General features: G+C 41.6%; 3 protein-coding genes across 3 annotated transcripts; 1 reads left to right on the top strand and 2 right to left on the bottom strand.

Moving 5' to 3' along the window:
- Window positions 1-4,329: 4,329 nt before the first annotated feature.
- LOC9659606 lies at window positions 4,330-5,296 on the bottom strand. Its single transcript, XM_024684093.1, has 3 exons — window positions 5,107-5,296; window positions 4,800-5,008; window positions 4,330-4,714 (listed from the first exon to the last, which is right to left on the bottom strand). Exons 1-3 carry the CDS (start codon window positions 5,206-5,208, stop codon window positions 4,489-4,491), a joined length of 537 nt encoding a protein of 178 aa, XP_024539861.1. The 5' UTR covers window positions 5,209-5,296; the 3' UTR covers window positions 4,330-4,488.
- Window positions 5,297-7,732: 2,436 nt separating this feature from the next.
- Window positions 7,733-9,395, bottom strand: LOC9660137 (probable polyamine transporter At3g19553). Its single transcript, XM_024684072.1, has one exon. It carries the CDS (start codon window positions 9,211-9,213, stop codon window positions 7,816-7,818), a length of 1,398 nt encoding a protein of 465 aa, XP_024539840.1. The 5' UTR covers window positions 9,214-9,395; the 3' UTR covers window positions 7,733-7,815.
- An 82-nt stretch (window positions 9,396-9,477) lies between these two features.
- LOC9660136 (30S ribosomal protein S21, chloroplastic) lies at window positions 9,478-10,321 on the top strand. The gene is made up of 2 exons (XM_002979055.2): window positions 9,478-9,890; window positions 10,031-10,321. Exons 1-2 carry the CDS (start codon window positions 9,517-9,519, stop codon window positions 10,197-10,199), a joined length of 543 nt encoding a protein of 180 aa, XP_002979101.1. The 5' UTR covers window positions 9,478-9,516; the 3' UTR covers window positions 10,200-10,321.
- Window positions 10,322-20,496: the final 10,175 nt, after the last annotated feature.

Below are 20,496 nucleotides of genomic sequence, written 5' to 3'. Positions count from 1 at the left end.
ATGAAGAATGAACAGAAAAAGCTTTTTTGGTATTGATTCTTCCCAAATCCCGACTGCATGCGCTTAGAAAGCTATAGAATGGAACACTTTCTCAGATGACTACCATCGATCTCGCTTTACCTCTCCCATTTCTTCGAATCACCGGCACCCCTCTGAATGCGCCAACGTGAATCGCTCTAAAGCGTTTGGCCCTAACTTTTACTACAATATTGCTCTTTTTTCATTGGAGGCACATTATGAAGTTTAGTCTAAGAGTTTAATCGGTGGTAACAAATTATAATGCGTCTTCAATCATGCGTTTTGAACACGCTCCCTCTCAGCGATGCCATCCGGTGTTTTTTAGACCTGTTCCGGGAGGGACTGTGGGAGAGCCGCTATAATCGAATGCAAAGCCCGCATCTGCGCTTGAAAGAGATGTTGAAAATAATCATGCATCTCAGCCAGATCAGTGACAAGTTGACCCGCAGCATCTTTCAACCCGAGAATAGGAACACTTCCCTCTGTTACATCGGGGACTGCAGAACCACTCCCCCGGGCTGGCTGCAAGCTAGTTAACAGGGTGAGCGCACCAACCGGAGCGAACTACTCCCGCGAGCTCTATAGCTGGCTGCAAGTCGGTAGTTGTGATGGACTGATCGTAGTGAAAGATGATGGTAAGTGGTACATAGTCGCCAGCAGAGATTAACCCCTCTATAAGGTGTGTCGATGATGATGAGTGATCAAGCCTGCTACGCTGCTTGAGCACAAATACTGTGGTCTCAGCCACAGGACAAGCGTTAGTCCTTACTTCCACTGGAAATCAGACATTCGTCTCTAAGGAACGTGAGCAAGATGGTCGTAGGACGATTCCGCTGCGGAATTTACACCCGCTCCAATATCCAGTACTCGAGATGGATATGAATGGATGCATTCCTCATTCTCTGTACGCACAGGTGTACATGAACAAGTACAACTTAAAGATGCTAGCTCAAGGCTTGCGACTCTCTAAGGGTCTAGCTCCTTGGACTGCCGACCTGTCTCTCCTATTGCTACTGCTATTTATACTCTAAGACCTTTGGATCTGACGGTCCTCGGTGCTTGCCGGAGATCCTTTCTTGGCCCGCAGTAATGCTCCTCCGCTTGTATCCTGTGTCTGCTTCCTATCCTGTACCGTCTTGTTGCTGCTTTTGTCTTGTAGATCCACTACTGGAATGAAATGTGCATAACTCCTAGCCTGTGCTTTTGCTGCTTCAACACCCTCGTTGGGGCGCAGAGCACGAAAGAATTCCGCATGCAGTCGACAATCGTTTGTGTACCACGCTTGATCTTTGAGTTTCTCCATACGTGAGGCTTCCAATTCGTTGAGGTGGTCAGCAATCGCCTCCACTTGGGTCAACAGCCAGGGATTATTTGGATACTTCTGCAGTAAGCGGGAGGCTGAAACCAACGCCTTGCAGACCGCAATCAGCTTACCATGCGTTTTGTATCTAGGCCTGACTGAAATGCCTGGGCTTCGGTAGACACCCACTCCAGGAAGTCAGGAAGAGAGCTTGAATTCAAGGCCTCAAAACTATGGCCTGGGCTCATCCCGGGACCAGAATCACATGCCTGCTGACCGCTGCAGACCACCGACACCCAACAATCAAGAGACTGCCGGATTCCAGAAGAAGGCGCCATCAGCAATCTTCCTGCATGCAACCACATGGTGATCCTAGATCGCAATAATGACCCTGCAGACTAATCTCTCTCAGGTTCGAGCTGAGAATAACGTGTTTATTGAGCTTATGTTGAGAGCTGCATATTCCAGGATAAGATCTTCATTCTGAGGAGCGCTCTGTCAACGGACGTGGGAGAGGGAACGCAAGCATCCCCATGCGAACGGCACCCGAGGCAAGAAAGAAGCCTCATCCGACGAATGAGGGATGAGCTCCATACAGGAGGTACGGTGTATCCCTGTGACCAAGCCTCATCCCAAAGTAGAATTTGCAACGGCTGTTGTGAGCTTCCTCTAACATGTTTGCTTCTTCCGTGGTGATCTCTGTATTTTTCTTTTGCTTACGTCTGCTCCTTTGTTTGTTCTCCAACTATGGTTGCTTCCTCTTTTCCAGCCCTCCTAGTCTTGCATAACCAACCACATAAAGTATCTTGTCATTGCCACTCATCTTCCTCTCCACAACCCTTTTATTGTAGCTTGGTTGTACTCTTCTTCCTCTGCAGCTGGGTGACTTCTCCTTTGCCGAACAGTGATGGATTAGTAGCATGAACTGAGCTACTCCGCAGTCCTCTTCGGTGTAGTGAGTGGCATTGCCACCTCTTCCTTCGAACCATCCTCATTTCGAGGTTGTTCCTCCAGTTGTCTTCTCCTGCGATTGTGATAACTTCTTCTGCTGTTTTCTTCTTTGCCTTCTTCCTGCTAGGTGGTTGCTCCTTCTTCTCTTGCTTTGGCAAGTAAAACTCACAAGGCTGGAGCATCGCTTGTATGTGAGGGAATACAAGCGTCTTCACCTAAGTTCCTTTCGCCTTCTGAACGCACTTCACCTCTTGGAAGATGTTGTACCTGAGAAACTTTGCAATGTTGTGGTCTCTCTCCTTCTCGATCTCGTGATAGGCGAGTGGCCAGTTGGTTGCCTCATGTAGAACTCCCAGGATGTTGATCAGTACTGCTATCCTGCTCCGGTGCTCCTCCTTAAGCTTGTACATCTGGACTCCTGCCTTCGGCATCCTGTACTCGCTCCCCTTGGTAGTATACTCCTTTTGGAGAATGGCTTTCCTTGGATCAGTAGGCAGTAGGATACCACTACCCGATATTTTGAAGTACTACTTCTCGATCTAAGCTGAGCCCATTCTCTGTGACTGGGTGGTGTTGATCCCTGGTATCATCGCCTTGCACTTTTCCCGATCGAAAAACCCTTGTGCCCTCTGAGCTAGCTCCCACAAACCATGCTTTTTGAGCCACCTCCCTGGGTATGGTGAGCTGATCTGGGATGACCAGAAGCTCGGCCGTCCCCTCTTCTTCGGCGCAGCAATCGCATGAGCTCCACGTTGGAAATATCCAAATCCTGCCCCTGAAGCTTGGGCTTCTTCACGGCGCCGGCGGCCCCTCTCCTAAACATTGAATTATTTTTACTTAATATTGTTTATCTAGAATAAGTTTCCAAACTTGAGCATTATTATGTGTTTGACTATCACACAAACAAAAGTTGGTGATGATATGTATATTTTTGTAGATATGAACGTGGAAGCAAAGGCTGTTCTGATATCCTACGAAAACAATGATCATGAAATATACTAAGCTGTTTCAAAAGACACATCCATCCACTAAAATGGTCGCAAAGTTATTTAGAATCTAAAGCTTTAAGAGATCAACCAATCCCATGTTTCTGTTTTTCCTGGGCAAGATCACTCTCATTTTTGTGACAGATGGGCCACCATGTCCCAGATCGCTGCTGCTTGCATTTGCTTTGCTCTTGCAACAGTCATTAGTCTTCCTTCTCATAACATTTCATTGTTATAGCGCAATTAATTTAAAAAATCATCTAAAACAATGTATTATTATTATTATCGAATTCTCATAGGCATATGATAATTTGGCTACACTGGGCCAACAGCATGGAGATTCCTCTGCGCCTTGTTGCAGACATAGTAAGCCATGGAAGCTATCGCGGTGAGAAACGTGCAAGGCGCGCCGATCCCACATATCTCTTGCCGGGCAGCCTTACAGTCGTGGAATGAAGTGCCTTTCACTTTTTTTCTCGAGAAAGTTACGCGCGAAGAACCCACAAGGATGAAGATCTCTGCGACGAGAAACATAGTCCTGGCAGTGAGAAAACAACGCTTCTACGTAAGCTCGAGATCATCAAGATCATAAATGAAGAACACTTTTTACCATGAAAAGATACAAAGGATGATAGTGCAAATTTTTGCAACCTTTGCCTTGGGAGGGCACTGGCAGCACCTACATTTGGTGGAAAGAAGTAGAAAGAGCTGCCCGGCCGCGAGAAAAATCGCAGAGGTGGCTCCAAGAGTCGTGGCCTGGTAAAGCTCACAGGTGAAAGTATCGGCATTTTCGCTAGATCTTTGAGCAGCGGCCTATATCCATCCATGAACATAGCAACATTTGCAAGTGATCTTAGAGAATTCTTGGTAAAATCTCTCCAGAGTTGCAGCTTACATGAGTGATTCGAAACGCCGCTGCCATGGCGAGTGCGAACGATACGGAGTGGAAGATGAAAGCTAACGAGACGATCTGGGGGGACTTTCCCATAAAAACTTCGAGATCTCGCACCAAAAACTTTGAAATCTCGCGAAAAAATGCGAAGACTGGCCTCGCGGTATGTTTAAAAGCAAGTGGACTCTAAAGGTAAAGTGGCATCCATTATTATACTTTTTAACTTCTACGGAGGAGCCGACTCATTGTCCCACAGGTAGAATCCAATCACTATACAGGTGAAAAGTAAAGAACAAAATTACCATACACAAGTAAAAACCCTTTCTGTCTCTCTCTCTCTCCTACACATACTCGCCAGCACGGAGATTCTTCCGCGCCTCGACGTAGCAGAGGTAATAAGCCGAGGCAAGTAACCCGGTAAGCAACGCAGCCGCCGCGCCAATCCCGAATATCACCTGGCGCGCGACTTTACACTCGTGGATCGATGTGCCCGTCACTCTTTTACTCTGGAAAGTTACGCGCGCGGTCCCGGTGAGGATAAAGAGCTCCGCGACGAGAAACGCGATCCTGGCAGTAAAATCCACACGGTAAAAACGGGCATGATCACAGTAAAAACGCAAGAACACCGGAGAACCACGAAGAACATTCTTACCATGAGAAGATGAAGAGAATGACTGCGCAGATGTTAGCGGCCTTTCGCTTGAGAGGGCAAGGGCAGCACATACATCTCGTCACCAGGGTCACAAAGAGCTGCCCGGCGGCGAGGAAACTCGCAGCGGCGATGCCAAGATTCGTGGCCTGACCAGCGCGATACTCGCAAGTGAAAACATCGCCCTGTGGGCTATCTCTTTGAGCAGTGGCCTATCAGCACAGAGACAATAGCTTAGAACTTCTAGATTGAGTCAATTCGAGAGCTATGGAACTAGATTGGACGGATTGAATCTCTGTGAAAGACTTACTCGGTGTATCCGAAAGGTCGCCGCTACCGCGAGGGCGAATGCGATTGCATCGAGGATGAGGACTATCCAGACGAGCTGCGAATGCCGCCGCGAGGATTTCATGCCGGGGGGGTACTAGAGAGAAAGCTTTGGATGGTTTTCGACGAGGAGAGGGAGAGACAGAGGAAACGATGCGAAGGAATATTACATGAGAAAAAAGAATTGGATTGCTTCGAGGTGTTTAAAGCGCTGTCGGCCACGCGTCCCTGGCTGGCGATTCGCATCGAGAAAAGTGACATGTAAGGGATTCCTTTTCCTTGTCATTTAATTTCAAAGCTAGTCAGCGTGGGGCAGCGTTGACGGAATTTTTGAAATGGATTGCATGATCAAACGGTTTTGTAGTTAAAAATACAAGTTAATGACAACTATATACTATGGAATTAACAGTCAGTGTGTCAATAATGATTTGATTAAAATCTGATTATCAAAAGGCACTCCTATTCATTTCTCATTAGGCATTGAAATTTTGGTATGAGAAAGGATATTAAATTACTTTTATATATATATATATATATATATATATATATATATATATATATATATATATATTCTTAACATTAAGTTTTATAGCATAACTTTTACAATAAAGCTAAATGGGTTAGCTGAATAAAGTTTGAAGTTAAATAAATTATAAAAATTTAATTAGTTTATCTTTTTTCACTATTTGTTGTGTTAAATTTGACTAAAAATAAGTTCTAACCTCAAGAACACATTATAAATCATTGCATTAAAAACATGATTATTTATGAGTATAAAATTATAACAATTTTTATTAATTTAAAAAGTAAAATTTGGTACAATTCTAGTCTAAAACTTGAAACAAAGAACTTTTAAAATAAATTTGTAAATGGTTTATTAGTTATTGATAAAATTTTATATAAAATAAAAGAAACAAAAATATAAATTTTACTTTAGGATTTACAAAGTTTAAAGTGAGAAATACTAAATTTACAAAAATATTAAAGGATTTAATATAATTTTATATTTCTAATTTATTTAAAAAATAAAAATTCTCTAATACATCTGTTTTCAACTGTTTTAAGATAATTAAGTATCATTTTAATATAAATTTTGTAGTTTGATAATAATTACTATACTAAATTAACTTGAAAATAGTTAATTATTACTATTCATACTTTTTAACTGTATATTATAATTATATTAGACTTAACATAAATACAGGATGAAAGTATGCATTAAATTATTAAATAAAACAATATATTATGTTTATTACAAATTAGTTATAAACATTCAATATTATTATAAATATTTGTTGCCCACCAAACTTTATTTGGATATTTTGCTTCATATGACATACAAGCTTACTGATTACATTGCAAACTAAACATTAGATGGAAAAAGATATTGAAAAGATGCAACCATATGAGATTTTTTAGCATTCCTTGGTTCAACTTATCCTTCTTAAGTTTTTCATTGGTAAATTATAATTATTTTGCAAAGTAGGAGATGTTAATTTTATGCAATTTATACAATATTTATTATTATACCATACTATATTTCTATAGTTTTTATATGAAATAATATTACCATTAATTTTAACTCTTAATATACATATACCATAATGGTTTTCAGTATTATTTGATCTCCATATTAATTTGTTTTTAGAATATATGGAAATTTTACAATTATTTTCTAAATAATTTGACCAATTTGATATTTTCTGGATGTGAAAGTACATTCATCAAAACATGTTTGATATATTTCATCTTTAAATAAATTAAATATGTATTCAAATCTAAATCTTAGTATTCTAGGTTGAATTCTATTATTTGATGTTTGTCTTGTTGAACATATAGAAGGTGTACCCTTCAACATCTAAATTGCACAATTATAATTGCTCTACCAAAATTTATCTCAATTGTATTTTCATAATTTATTTGATATTCATTAGGATTAAATAAATATATTTGGCTTATAAGCTCTTCAAATCCTTCACTAATAATGTTTTATTTCATATTGATTAAACGTATTATTCCTTCCTTATTCAGGAATTGCACTTTTTGGTGCAATACATATATATAGATAAGAAATTATAAATCATACAAACAATAATGAAATTAACTTTAAGCATTTGTATTATCATCATGGTTTTATTTATTTTCTTTATATTTTACTACTGGAATTTTAACTGAAATATTACTTATGAAAATTAGTTATAATAAATTTCATTTACAATTGATAAATGTACTATAGATACTTTAAAAATATCTTGTTTTAATATTTCTATTTAATGAAAATATAATAATTCCAGGAATAGTATCAATAAGAAATTTTTCATGTTTTTTTTTGTGCTTTGTTTTTATCCTGCTAGTTAATTTATACTTTTCCTTCCATTAGTTATTCTTTTGGCCTTTTAACTTTTCATACACTAAAAAGCATATGTTATTCTAGGTATTCATAATCTTAAATGCAAAGGTTAAAATATTTAAGACACTGAAGCAAAAAAATCCTTTATGACAAGAACATAACCTTTGTTAGATGTGTTGGAGGTTGGCCACAATGGCGCCTCTGAAACATTTTCAAGCCACTCAGGTGCATTTAGCTCCATTCAATCGTCAAGCCTCACTAGATTGATCCCAGCATCGTTACAATTATCTTTTAAATTGAGAAACACTTAGCGTTTTGGATATATATTGGAGAAAGAATTTCTTACTGGCCAGGCTCCAGCAAACCTGACGAAGCTTCTCCTGGCAATGGGGACCCCCGGATGAACTCCAGCCACTTGTGGGCCTTGGCAGCCTCCAGTCCCCAGTAAAGCCCCAGCCCCACCACAATGACGCTCGCGCTCACTACTACCACCCGCAGCGACGCAAAGCTCATGACAAACACTAGCAACGCTGCCGGCGGCACACACACGAGCACGCACCCCAGTCTATCCCCAACCGGGGCCTTGTACGGCCTGGGTATATCCGGCCGCCGTACACGCAGCGCTACAAACGCCGCCAGCTCCAGCAGCATCCCCACGCTGTAGAGGAAGTTGAGCAGCTCGATGATCTCCGCGAAGCTCATCCAGGAGAGCATCACAATCCCCAGCGCGGAGAACGCGATCCCCCAGACGGGTGTCCCATGGCGCGATCTCCTCGCCAGGAACTTGGGCAGCATCCCCATCTCCGCCATTCCCAGGAGCTGGAAGGAATCGCTGCTCATCTCCGCCTCGAACAGCCCCATGTTGGAGAGCGCCGCCGCGAGCTGGATCCAGATCCGGAGCCACGATCCGCCGATCGCGAACGCGATCGTGGAGAAGTATCCGTCGACCCATCGCGATTGATCCAGCTCCAGCGCTCCCGTTCCCGCCAGGATTGGGACGAGATACGACGCCACCACCACGAAGATCGAGATGTAGAGAGCTCTTGGAAAGGTCTTGCTTGGATCTTCCACCTCGCCGGCTAGAGTGCTGGATTTGTCCCAGAAGTTGAGGTTCCAGAAGAGATTGTTGAGGTAGTTCTTCCAGTTGACACGCCCCAAGTGGGCCGACGTCCATCGCCGGGGCTCCAGTTTGGGCAGCGCAAGTAGTCCCATGACCGCAAACGGGGCGAGCGAGAAGATGGCCAGGCAAACGGCGGTAAACCCCACTACGGCTAATCCTCTGTAGTTAAGAAATGTTAGTCCCAAAGTGATGCCAAAGATGGAGACGCCCCTGGTGAGCCCAGAGGCCAAAGTGGGGAATGTTGGGCTCAAGTAGTCCAAGAAGAGAACCGGGTAGAGTGCGTTGTCTATGACCCCGCTAATCCACTTCCAAAACCCGCCCTGGAATCCCCAGAAGGAGCCGAAAGCCTCGCGAATCCATAGCACGTAGCCGCCGTTTGCCGGGAATGCGGTGGAGAGCTCCGCGGTGACGAGCGCTTCCGGGACGCTCCAGAAGAATGGGAGGATTAGAAAGCCCAGGATCGCGAGAAGCGGCCCTCCCGCTCCCACGGAATCCTCTACTCCAAATGGGCCTCCGGAGACGCTGTAGAAGACGAGGGCAATGAGAGGGACGAGCGAGAGCTTGGGCGGCGGCGAGGATGGATCGCTCGCGGAGAGCTTGAATTTGTCCCAGAATCCCATCTTTGGATCTCGCTTCCAAGAAGCTAGGAGCTGGGATTGGATCCAAATGCCATGGATTGGCTGCGACTGGAGGAGAATTGGCCGGATCTGGGGGAAGACTCACTCACCAAATTGATTGGAGCATCGCCCAAAAGTCCGCGCACGAGGAACACGCTAAAGCTATCATCCCCTGTTCTAGGGATTTTATCATATGAACAGGGGAGTTTAGCTTAAACATAGTTTGTTAGTTTAAAATCAGGAGTTTAGGGTTTAGTCTAACGACAGAGGGGAAAGGGGATTAGGGTTCTTGGCTATCTTGTGGCTATGGCGTTTGTGATGATGACGCTGGGGCTCTCTGGCGCCTCGAATCCGCCTCCGTCGATCGCCGATCCAGGTAACAGAGCAGCCCCCTCAGCTGCCGGATCGGCCCCGGCGCGCGTGGCGTTCGGTGCAGCGAGCAGCAGTGGCGCGGCGTTTCCATCGGCGGCCAACGCGAATGTGATGTGGTCTGGGAAGCCCGCGAATGCGGCAATCATCGTGAACGAGAACGAGGGGCCGGATTCGATCGTGAGGAGGTTCCGAAGGGAGGTGATGAGTGCGGGGATAATCGCGGAATGTAGGAGGAGGAGGTATCACGAGACACCGCAGGAGAAGAGGAAGAGGAAGCAGCAGGCCCTTGCAAGGCGGAGGAAGATGAGGTAAGGAGAAGATCTTCTCAATGACTTGCGATTTCTTTCTTTGTTCTGCTTCTCTTTGTTTTGCTTGTGAGCTGATGGTGATCGATATGAGCTTTGGATCTGTGCCATCTTCTAAGATTTCTCTTTCTTTGTGAATGCAGTAGAAGAGCCTCAGGAGGTGGAGGGTTCCAAAGCGCCACCAGCGGCGGCGGTGGTGGTGGCGGATTCAAGCCCCCGGTCGATCCCTTCGCTCCCAAGCCAGCGAAATCAAAAGAGGAGGACGATCGTGAATTTTGGGGGGAGGATGATGACGAGCTCATCTTCCAATAGATGATCGCGAGCGACGAACTCTCCTTGTACATTTAGTGTGTAGCTTGGCATTGGATGAACTTTTAATTCCAGCGTGTGAGCTCTGACTTTTTGTGCAATCAAGTCTAAGATCGTATATATTAGAAAAGAGTTAAAAAAAATGTTGATCTCTTTTTCGCTGCTAATATAGAATTGCATTCATTATTAGATTTTTGTACTGCCTTATTTTCCTTATATTTTTTAATATTTTTGGATGATTCTCAAATAACCACTTCTAAAACAAAATTATTTTTTTAAAAAAAATGTAAGTAATTATTTATTTTATTTTGCCTTGGACTTTAATCATAGATTTGGATATAATTAATTTTGGATTTGAGTTTGTTTCGATTGATTCCATTTTATCTGTCAGTCCAACTTGTTCATCTATCATGTGACAATCACTCTTTCATTGTTTTGATATATTTATTCCAGAGTGCCTTTTGTTGCTTTCTTTTGGGCATACAAACATACACTGGGTGTATGTATAGTTATATATTAGTGTAACACATATAAAAATAATGCTATAATAGATTTTAATTTTTATTATTGTTTTGGTGATTATCAAATAATTTATTGCATGTTGCAGGCAGCAACGTTTTTTTTGCTTAATAGCAGTATTATTCTTATTTATTAATCTAATTGATGAAATGGAAGTTTATAATTATAAACATGTTTATAATTTATAAACACAAGATTAATCTTGATGGTAGAATAAACTAGAATATACTATAAAGTGTTTAGGAAAGTTTATAAATTATAAATGCAAGATTAATCTAAATGAATAACAACTATTAGATGGTAGAATATCAAAAAATATTTATGCATATTCTAGGTGTATCCACTATCACCCCACTCTAGATTTACTTAAACAACCCAAAAATTTATATTAATGCATATGAAGAAGGAATAAAGAAGGAAGTTATATTAAAGGAGGCTCTAAAAAAATTCCTACTTAGTTATTGTGAGGTTCAACTATATAGTATAATGCCGTATACTAATTTTAACAACTATACACTAATATTAGCGTAGTGGGATTTTGATAGTTTCAATCCAAAGCACTTACTTCTATATATAAACTAAAGTTTTTATATGCATATTTCTATCTTTCATTTTATATTTTATACACTCACATTGGTGGAAGTGAGGGGCAACTTTGATTGTTCCTAAAGAGTGATTGAATTTAAGGTTTTGGTTTAAATCTAACATTTTTATTGTTTAGATCTCACTTTTTTTATATTTTTTAATTTCTTCCCTTTTACTTTTTTTTTCGTTAATCTTTATACCAAAAGAGTGTAAATTCCTGAATTTGGATTTTCTGGGATGTCATTTAGCCCAGTATTATTCAAACCTAAGAACACTTTTGTTTATGGATCGTCTCTTGAATCGTTCTCTTTAGTTAATTATAATTTATCACATATTAATGGATCATCTTTTGAGTCATTCTTTTTTATTGATTATAATTCACTACACTTCCTTACAAGTTCACACCCTCATGGGGCTCTTTTGCAAGTTCACACCCTTGAATGGAAGTTGAGAGCCACAACTCTCCTGAAAGCTCTACTCTCTTATAAGTTCATACCCTCGTGAAAGGAAGCTAAGAACTACAACTCTCCTAAGAGCGGGTATGCTATATCTCCTAGCGGAGCTGGGGTCTCTGCCACCGTTTTTGCCACCATGTAACGATCTTCACCGTTCTTTTGGAGCATCACAGATCTCATGCTTGACTTTTGTTAAATATCAATTTTAACATATGGTGTGATTTTCCTAAATTTAGACTTTACAAGACAAATGTCCCAAGACTCTTAATTGATTGGAAAAAAAAATGCACTATTATTCATGGCCTTTCCCTTTATATTTAAACCCTTATGAATCATATATTTAATCATTCTCTTTAGTTGCTTACAAAGAATAACATCTTCCTCATTTGAATCTGGAATAACAATTAATGCAATTGTTTAATGTTATGTATAAACAATTAAACTCAGTTAATGGTGATATTCACAACGCGTGGTATAACTCCTCCTACTCTTGCTATCAATCCTCGTGTCTGGCTGCATGGGAATTATAGGGATGATATATAACATTCACTTTATAGTAATTACCACATCATTCTTGAGATGATGCTTGGTGTTTACATGAGTTCTCTATATGTCTCCACATTATAGTGGTATAATGGTTTAACTATAGCCACTCATGTGGATTGGAACATTTTCTTGGATGTTTTCAAACGTGTATTTGGATTATATTAACAATTATGGTGATGCCTTCTAACAATTACATTGTTTTTGTTAAGAGCTATTTGAGTTAGTGATGCAATTTGGCATTCATTTTCAAAGCCTTTTGCTTCCTATAAAGCCAAATTTATTAAAGTATATCAAGTTGGGAATGTTATAGCTAGCAATTTGTGAAGATCTTGTAGGATTTGTGATGCATTTGCTCTAGCCACTTTTGATGATGCTCTTTGCTTAGCACAACATTATAAGACATTGTCTCTTCCATTTCTCGTTGCACGTTCTTTAACTCCACTTCTTATAAAAGATAGTTCTATTCCAATGAAGGCTGATATTGTTAATGCCTAAATTGGGTGAAGATGTGGTCATGGCCACAATGTCCATTGTTGGGTATGTGATGAAATTGGTCACACTTATAGGTGTTGTTGGCATTTTCAAGATTAGCGACCTTTATTTCCTAGGTGGAGACCATGGTGTCAACAACATTCTATTAGTGTTACTACAGTGGAAAGTTTGGACATCGATATGCTCTCCAGAAACGAAGAGTCATGCAAGTAGCAAAAGGTCTTTATACAAATAAGTTAGTGACCTCTTAATTTTTCTTTCGGGAGTATCATCAAGGGGTTTATTTTATACCAGTTCATCCAGTGTTTACTTTCCAAACTCATTTTTATAACAAGAGGTTTCTTATTATTCTCTCCATGTTGGTTGATACAAGCTCAAGTTTATCTTCTATTGCTTGGCCTATTTTCACATATTGCCATCTATATTTGCATCATGTATAGAGTTAGTTTTCATTCTTTATGTCAATGGTTTGTACCCTTTTCCTCATATTATTGATCTCTTGGATTATCTAGAGAGAAGTTGTTAATTCACCAAGTTAAATATTTTTTCTGGGTACTGGCAAGTGATGATAAATGAGGAAGATATTCTTAAAATTACTTTTTATATGCCATTTGGTTTGTACGCTTTCTTGGTGGTGTCATTTGGTTTAAACAATGCTCTAACCACTTTCTAGTGGATGATGGACGAGGTTTTTTGCAATATGCCATAAGTGACTATTGATTTCATTAATGATGTTTTGATCCACTCGAAAAGGACGTGGGATTAACACATCCGTAATATTCATAAGATGTTAGATCGGTTACGGGAAGTTTATTTAAAGTTGAAGTAATCAAAGTGCATATTTAGATCTAAAGACACAACTTATCTTAGGTATCGTATTTCTCATGAAGGTTTATAAATTGATCTTAACAAATTTGTGGTTGTTCTAAAATTTCTTACTCCGAAGTGTGTGAATGATGTGTAATGCTTCTTGGGCAAAGTGCAATATCTCAATTGTTTTGTCGATCATCTTTTGATCGCACTACACTGTTGTAAACATTATTGAAGTTGTCAATGTCACCTTTCATTTAGCATGTTAACTATAAGTGGGCATTTACGAATCTTAAAGAACTATTAATGAATCCTTCAATTTTGGCATATCTTAATTACACTTGACTTTTCATTTTGCATATGAATACTTAAAATTTGATGCAAAAGAGCTTGAGTGTGCTTGGTCATCACCATCTCATTGCATATATCATCCATACATTACAATTGGTAAAGGTGAACTATTCCATGATAAAGAATGAGTGTTTAGCAATCGTTTGGAGTTTTGAGAAACTTCATACATATCTACATGGTTCATAAACATTACTTAAAAGTGATCATGTTATAGTTACTTCATTATTAAAGCAGAAGAACTTAGTTGGTCATATTGCTCGATAGGCTTTGAAACTTAAGACATATAATTTTGATGTTCATCATTTAGGGAATTCTATGCCTGATATTGATGCCTTTTTTTATGCTCCTTTTCCTTCTTCACTCTTTTCTCATATTTTTGATGAATTTGTTATTCTAGCATTTGTGAATTTTTTGGACGAAGATGTGAAACACAAATCCCTAAGCCCTAAAGTAGAGCCAAAAGGGGGCCACGTGGTAGTGGCCAAAACAAAAACCAAACAAGCATAACATATTTGGACTAATTTAGACAATTGAGAGTGGGAGTGGAACTCCTAATGAAGTGTTTGAGGAACAAGCACGAAGCAAGCAATAAATGAGTCTCTACAAAAGGGACACAAGAGGACCAATATATGACATGTGAAAGTGTCGAGATGAAGTCCAAGAAGGATCTTGAGATGGACTTGAGACGAAGCCCGAGATGGAGCTCGAGAAGGAGTCCAAAATGGACCTGAGATGGAATCTAATATACACCTGAGATGGAGTCCAAGATGGAGTTTGATATGGATCTGAGATGGACTCAAGATAGAGTCCAAGATGGAGTTTAAGATGGATCCGAGATAAAGTCTGAAATGGACTTGACATGGTGCCCAAGATGGACCCGAGATAGAGTCTAAGATGGAGTCTGAGGTTGAGTCTAAGATGGACTTGAGATAGAGTCCGAGACCGAGAGCAAGCCCGAGGCCGAGACCAAGATTGAGATCAAGACCAAGACTAAGATTGAGACCGAGACGAAGACCAAGATTGAGACTGAGACCGAGACCAAGACCAGGACTGAGTCTGAGTCCGAGTCCAAGTCCGAGTCCGAGTTCGAGTCTGAATCCAAGGGTGAAAGCCCAAAGCGTTCATCTCCCACACCCTAAGAGGTTTGGTAAGCTCCAAAAGTATAGTAGAAGGAAGACTCTAGTGAAGCCATTTTGCCCAGAAAAGGCCAATGTGACCAAGGAAGGCTATACCCATGTGTTGGGTGATGATATATCCATTGAGGAGTCTAAGGCTAAAGTGAATATGAACAAACAAGTGGGGCAACTTGGTGAAATGTTCAAGAGTTGACTCTAGTTCCCCTAAGAGATCGAATGGTCGATACTCCCAGTCCAAGTGTGGGTGGCACTACCTACTTAGATACCTAGCGTGGCTCAATAGAACCTTGCTCTAGCCATATGGCTAAAACACCCAAAGGTGGAAGGTGAAGAGAGTACTCATGAGGCTGTCAAGACCCCCAACAAGATTAGGATTGGAAAATGTAGAAGTCAAAGAGAAAAACTAGTGGAGACAAGGAAGAAGCCTTAGACTTGTGTTGATTCAGATTGTGGAGAAATGGAACAAGACTAACTTATATATATTATAGGTTGATGAAGCTCCACCACTCTTGGATCGAGGATGGCCTAAATATAGCTGAGGTCGAGGAGGTGCCATGTCATCATTAGGAATGTGGTTCAAGAATCAGAAATCGTATGGGAAATTAGAGTGTCAGGAATAGGGAAGTGTCTCGAAAGTTAAAAATGTGGTTTGCAGGTCAGAAATCCGGCGAGAGTCAAGAATGTGGCAAGAATTGGGGGATTCTTGACAACACCCCCTCCTCAAGAATGAGTGGAACGAGGATGTGAATGAGAACGAAGAGGAAGATGAGATGAGCGTCAAGGAACGGGAGATGGAGAATGAAAAGAATGAGGACTGGGACAAGAAGGATAGCGGTGGTGGAAATCCTGAACAATGTCAGGAGAATAAATCAGGTTGTTCGCATGTTCCCAAGTGCATTCCTGAGGTCTATAACCCTTCCAGTCTACCAAGTAGTAGAGTTTAGACTATGAGATCTTGTAATCAAGGATGTCCTAAACCTCGTACTTAGACCCATCCTTGAGCTGCACTAATAGAGGTGGAGAAATGACCCAATTTGGAATAGAATTGGGAATATAAGGCTCAAGGAGAGAGGAGTGAAAAACGGGGTGGGTGAATTTGATATGAAGAGGGAAGTGCAAGGCGATAAATAACAGGATTAATGATGGTAGTGATAAAGAAAGGATCAAGGCATTTGAAATCAAGTTTGGGACATGGTTTGGTGGTGGAGATATTTTGCCTGAGGAGCCAGACTTTATCCCCGATATTGTAAGGGGGACAATCTTGACAATGGACATTGGCGAATGTTTTGTGAGATTCCTGAGCACAATGAAGGTGGAAGGAGATGGAGTTTGTGGATTTCCTGGAGGTTGGAGCCAAATGCCTCAAAGCGGGGATTTGAACAAAAGGATTCAGATGGAGAAGGAAGTGAAAGATTGAATCAGGGATTTTGGCCAGAGTTTGCAAAGAAGGGGGAAACTCGAAGGGAGGAGTGAACAGAGTTGGTATATGAGAACTCAGCAAGGGGAAGGATATTAAACTAGTCATCCTAATGATAGTTGATGAAGCACCTCTGGAATTGTTCCAACGTCTGAATCATTCACTCGGATTGTCCATCAGTTTGAGGATGATACGCCGAAGAGAGGTTGGCCTTCACTCCAAGTAGCTACAAGAACTGTTGCCAGAAATGAGAGATGAATTGAGGTCCCCGATCCAAAACCACATCTACAGGAATCCCATGAAGTCAGAAAATTTCCCTGAATACCAATTTTGCCATATCCTCACCCGAAAACTCCTTGGTATATGGCAGGAAGTGCGTCATCTTTGTGAAGCAATCCACCACGACTAAAATGCTGTTGAAGCCTTTAAAACTCAGAAGATCACTAAAGAAATCCATGGAGATGAATTCCCAAGGATTTGAAGGGATCGGAAGGGAACGAAACAAACCTAAAGGAAGGTGGCGAGGTACCTTATTCTAGGCATAAGTGTCACAGAAGGTAACAAAAACTTTGATGTAGTTGTCCATGTGAGGCCACTAAAAGTCCCGTGCAACCAGCTCATAAGTTTTTGTAATGCCGAAGTGACCAGGAGTTGAGCTATCGTGGCACACCATTAGGACCAACCTTTGAGCATCACCTTCACGAACATAAAACTGCTCCCCACGGTACAACAAGCCATTTAAGAATTCGAACTTGTCAAATCGCTGGTAGTCAGGATTCACTGGGTGTCCAGCCTGAAGATGGGGGAAAATGTCACTAGTGGGGTTGTTGGATTGAAGATCATTTTTGTTTGCGTCCATCAAGGAGGAGTCCTGAGGGGCCAAGGAAATTGCCATAACTTGAAGCCGATTAGGACTGAGGATAACTTGATCCTGTTGATCGAAGGTAGGATTACCAGGCTTGAGACTGAGATAGAAGTGCCTTGAAAGAGCATCAGGAAGGCCCTAAAGCTTTCCAGGTCTGTACTTGATAACAAAGTCAAACCGACTCAGGAATTGTGCCCACCTTGCTTGACGACAGCTCAAAACTCGGAAAGTGGCAAAGTACTTAAGATTTTTGTGATCCGTGCAGACCGTTGTTTGATGGCTCGCCCCTCAAGAAACAACACCACTCTCCAAAGGAATCCATGATGGCAAGGAGCTCCTTGTCGTGGATTTCGTAATTGATCTCCATAGGCTAGAATTTTCGAGAATGGAAAGCGATCAGATGAAATTCCTGATCCACTCTGAGTTGAGACAGCACAGCACCGATGGCAAAATCGAAGGCGTCTGCCTCGATGAAGAAAGGTTGTGAGGGATCAGTGTGGATCAAGACGGGAGCAGAACTGAAGGCCGCATTGAGTGTGTCGAAGGCCTGCTGGGTAGCAGCAAACCAAGAGAAAGGAACATCCTTGCAAGTGAGATGCGTGAGAGGAAGGACAATGTTGGAGTAGTGATCAATGAATTTGTGGTAGAAGTTGGCGAAGCCAAGGAAAACCTGAATGTCCAACATTGATTGTGGAAGCTCCCATTCAAGAATAATCTTGACTTTGGCAGGATCCATTGTGATACCCTCATGAGTGACAATGTACCCAAGGAACTCCACAGACTTCTGATCGAAGGAACATTTCTCAAGCTTTGTGTATAGGCCGTGTTCCCGCAGCTTCGCCAGCACCTTGTGCACATGTTTGTCATGCTCCTCCTAAGTTTTTGAGTAGATGAGGATGTTATCAAGGTAGACAATCACCATCTAATCAAAAAACTCCTGAAAGACATCATTCGCCATGTGTTGGAAAACTGATTGAGCATTTGTCAAGCCAAATGGCATGACAGTGTACTCAAAGTGGCCATAGTGGGTTTGGAATGCAGTTTTCCATTCATCGCTAGGCCGGATCTGGATCAAGTTGTATGCTCCACGAAGATCAATCTTGGTGAAGAAGCAGGCACCACCGAGGCGTTCCAACAGGTCCAAGATCAAGGGCAGCGGATAATGGTTCCGAACAGTCACCTTGTTCAAACCTCAGTAGTCAATGACTAGCCGCAAACTCCCATCCTTCTTCTTGACAAAGAAGACAAGTGCTCCAACTAGGGACTACGAATGCTGGATGTACCCCAATGCAAAGTTCTCATCCACGTACTTTTTGAGGGTCTTAATCTCATATGGGGATAACCTGTAGATAGGCCCCCATAGAGGTGACACTCCTTCCTGTAAATCAATGGGACAATCATAAGGCCAATGAAGAGGTAGTACATTAGTTTTTTTCTTGTCAAACACATCCCCAAAATCATGATACTTCTCAAGAATACTGATAGAAAAAACATGCAAAGCAAAAAGGAAAACAAGTTCTTCGTGAAGGAGTTCTTTCATAGTAATTGTGGAGATAGAAGGAGGTGTATGACTGAATGGAATGATGGGATGAAAATACTGTCCAGTGTAAGATGGAAGAGAGGGAAAAGAAGATTGAGGGATAGGGAGCAAAGAGGGTGAAAACTTTATAGAGTCAGGAACAAAATCCCGATTTGAGTTTAGGGAACTTTTCCTAATTCAAACTCGATGAACAACAGGGGAAAACATGGGAGATGGTGACGTGGGAGAGACGAGCTATAATTCCTTCCAACAGATTTGAGGGTGGTGCATTTGGAACCAAGGAAGGCTGAGCACCATAGAGGAGGACTTGCTGTTGATTGAGTCCTAATTGTCTGGTGAAAGAAAGAAGACATGGGATGTGGAAGTTGTGGGAATTGGTGGTGGCTTTGATGAAGGTGGTGAGGAGCTTGATAAAGAAGAAAAGTGATTTTTATTCGGGGAGTCCAAATAGACAGGTCTTACTATGTTTGGACAAGGTCGTTTCCTGATTGTAACAAAGGTGGACCTTGAGGCAGAGTGAACTCGAGCAATTGAGGAGGCTTCTTGGGACACACAGCTGCTTTGTGATTAGGATCAGCACAGTAGAGGCAAAGATTCTGAGATATTCAACGTTGCTTCTCAGTAGGACTCAGCTTCCCTCTGATGAGTCGGGGAGTACCAGAAATATCCATCAGGACTGGAGCAATAGGTTCAAGAGTATGCCCCGAAGACTCAAGCTGGGATTCCTAAGTCTGGGATAGGAAAACAGCGGCGTGGTGACTTTCCTGATAACGTTCAAAGAGACAATTGTTGCATAGAACAGCTTTGTTGATGGCATCTGACAGGTTCGTGGGATCCTCCATGGTGAGTAACAAATCCTTGACATCGTTGTTGAGGTCGAAATGAAATTGATCAATCAGGGCCCACTCATCCCACTGAGTGTCCAAAGTAAGGAGTTGGAACTCCGCAACATAGATCGAGGTAGGACGAGACCCCTGAAAGAGATATCTCATCTTTGTGGTGGCAGCCTAAACCCAATCCGTCTCACCAAAACATGCTTCGAGCTTCTCTTTGAACAATTGAAGATCCATCAGCTTCAGAACCACAACCCCTTTCATGCTCTTCTCTAGAAGAGGAGAAAACCATGACAAAGTTACACCTTTTCTTTTTAGAAGGAGAAACTAAAAACTTTAAAGTATCTTCTAGGCTAATCACCTTAGTGAAGAGATCAGCTCCATCTGATTCAGGAATCTACAAAGCTCCGAACACTTGCCTAAGTACTTCGTCGGGAAACTCACCTTCAGTTCAGGAACTCTGGTTGATCCTTGAGCTGAAAGTGAAGCAAGCTCCTGTTGCATGTGAAGAAGGGCCGCCTTCAACTCGGTATTCTCATATTGGATTTTTGCAAGGACTTCAGCGAAGGAATCAGGATGGCTTGGAGACTCCATCGGCAAAGAAGAAAGCAAAGGGGGAAAAAGGCAAAGGCAATCAAATAATCAAAACAAGTTAAAGCAAAAGCAAAATGCACAATCTGAATCAAACTATCAAGACCCCCAACAAGATTAGGATTGGAAAATGCATAAGTCAAAGAGAAAAACTAGTAGA

Source organism: Selaginella moellendorffii, unplaced genomic scaffold (assembly GCF_000143415.4).
Source record: "Selaginella moellendorffii unplaced genomic scaffold, v1.0 SELMOscaffold_39, whole genome shotgun sequence".
Lineage (NCBI taxonomy): Eukaryota > Viridiplantae > Streptophyta > Lycopodiopsida > Selaginellales > Selaginellaceae > Selaginella > Selaginella moellendorffii.
This window is presented reverse-complemented; position numbering and strand designations above follow the sequence as displayed.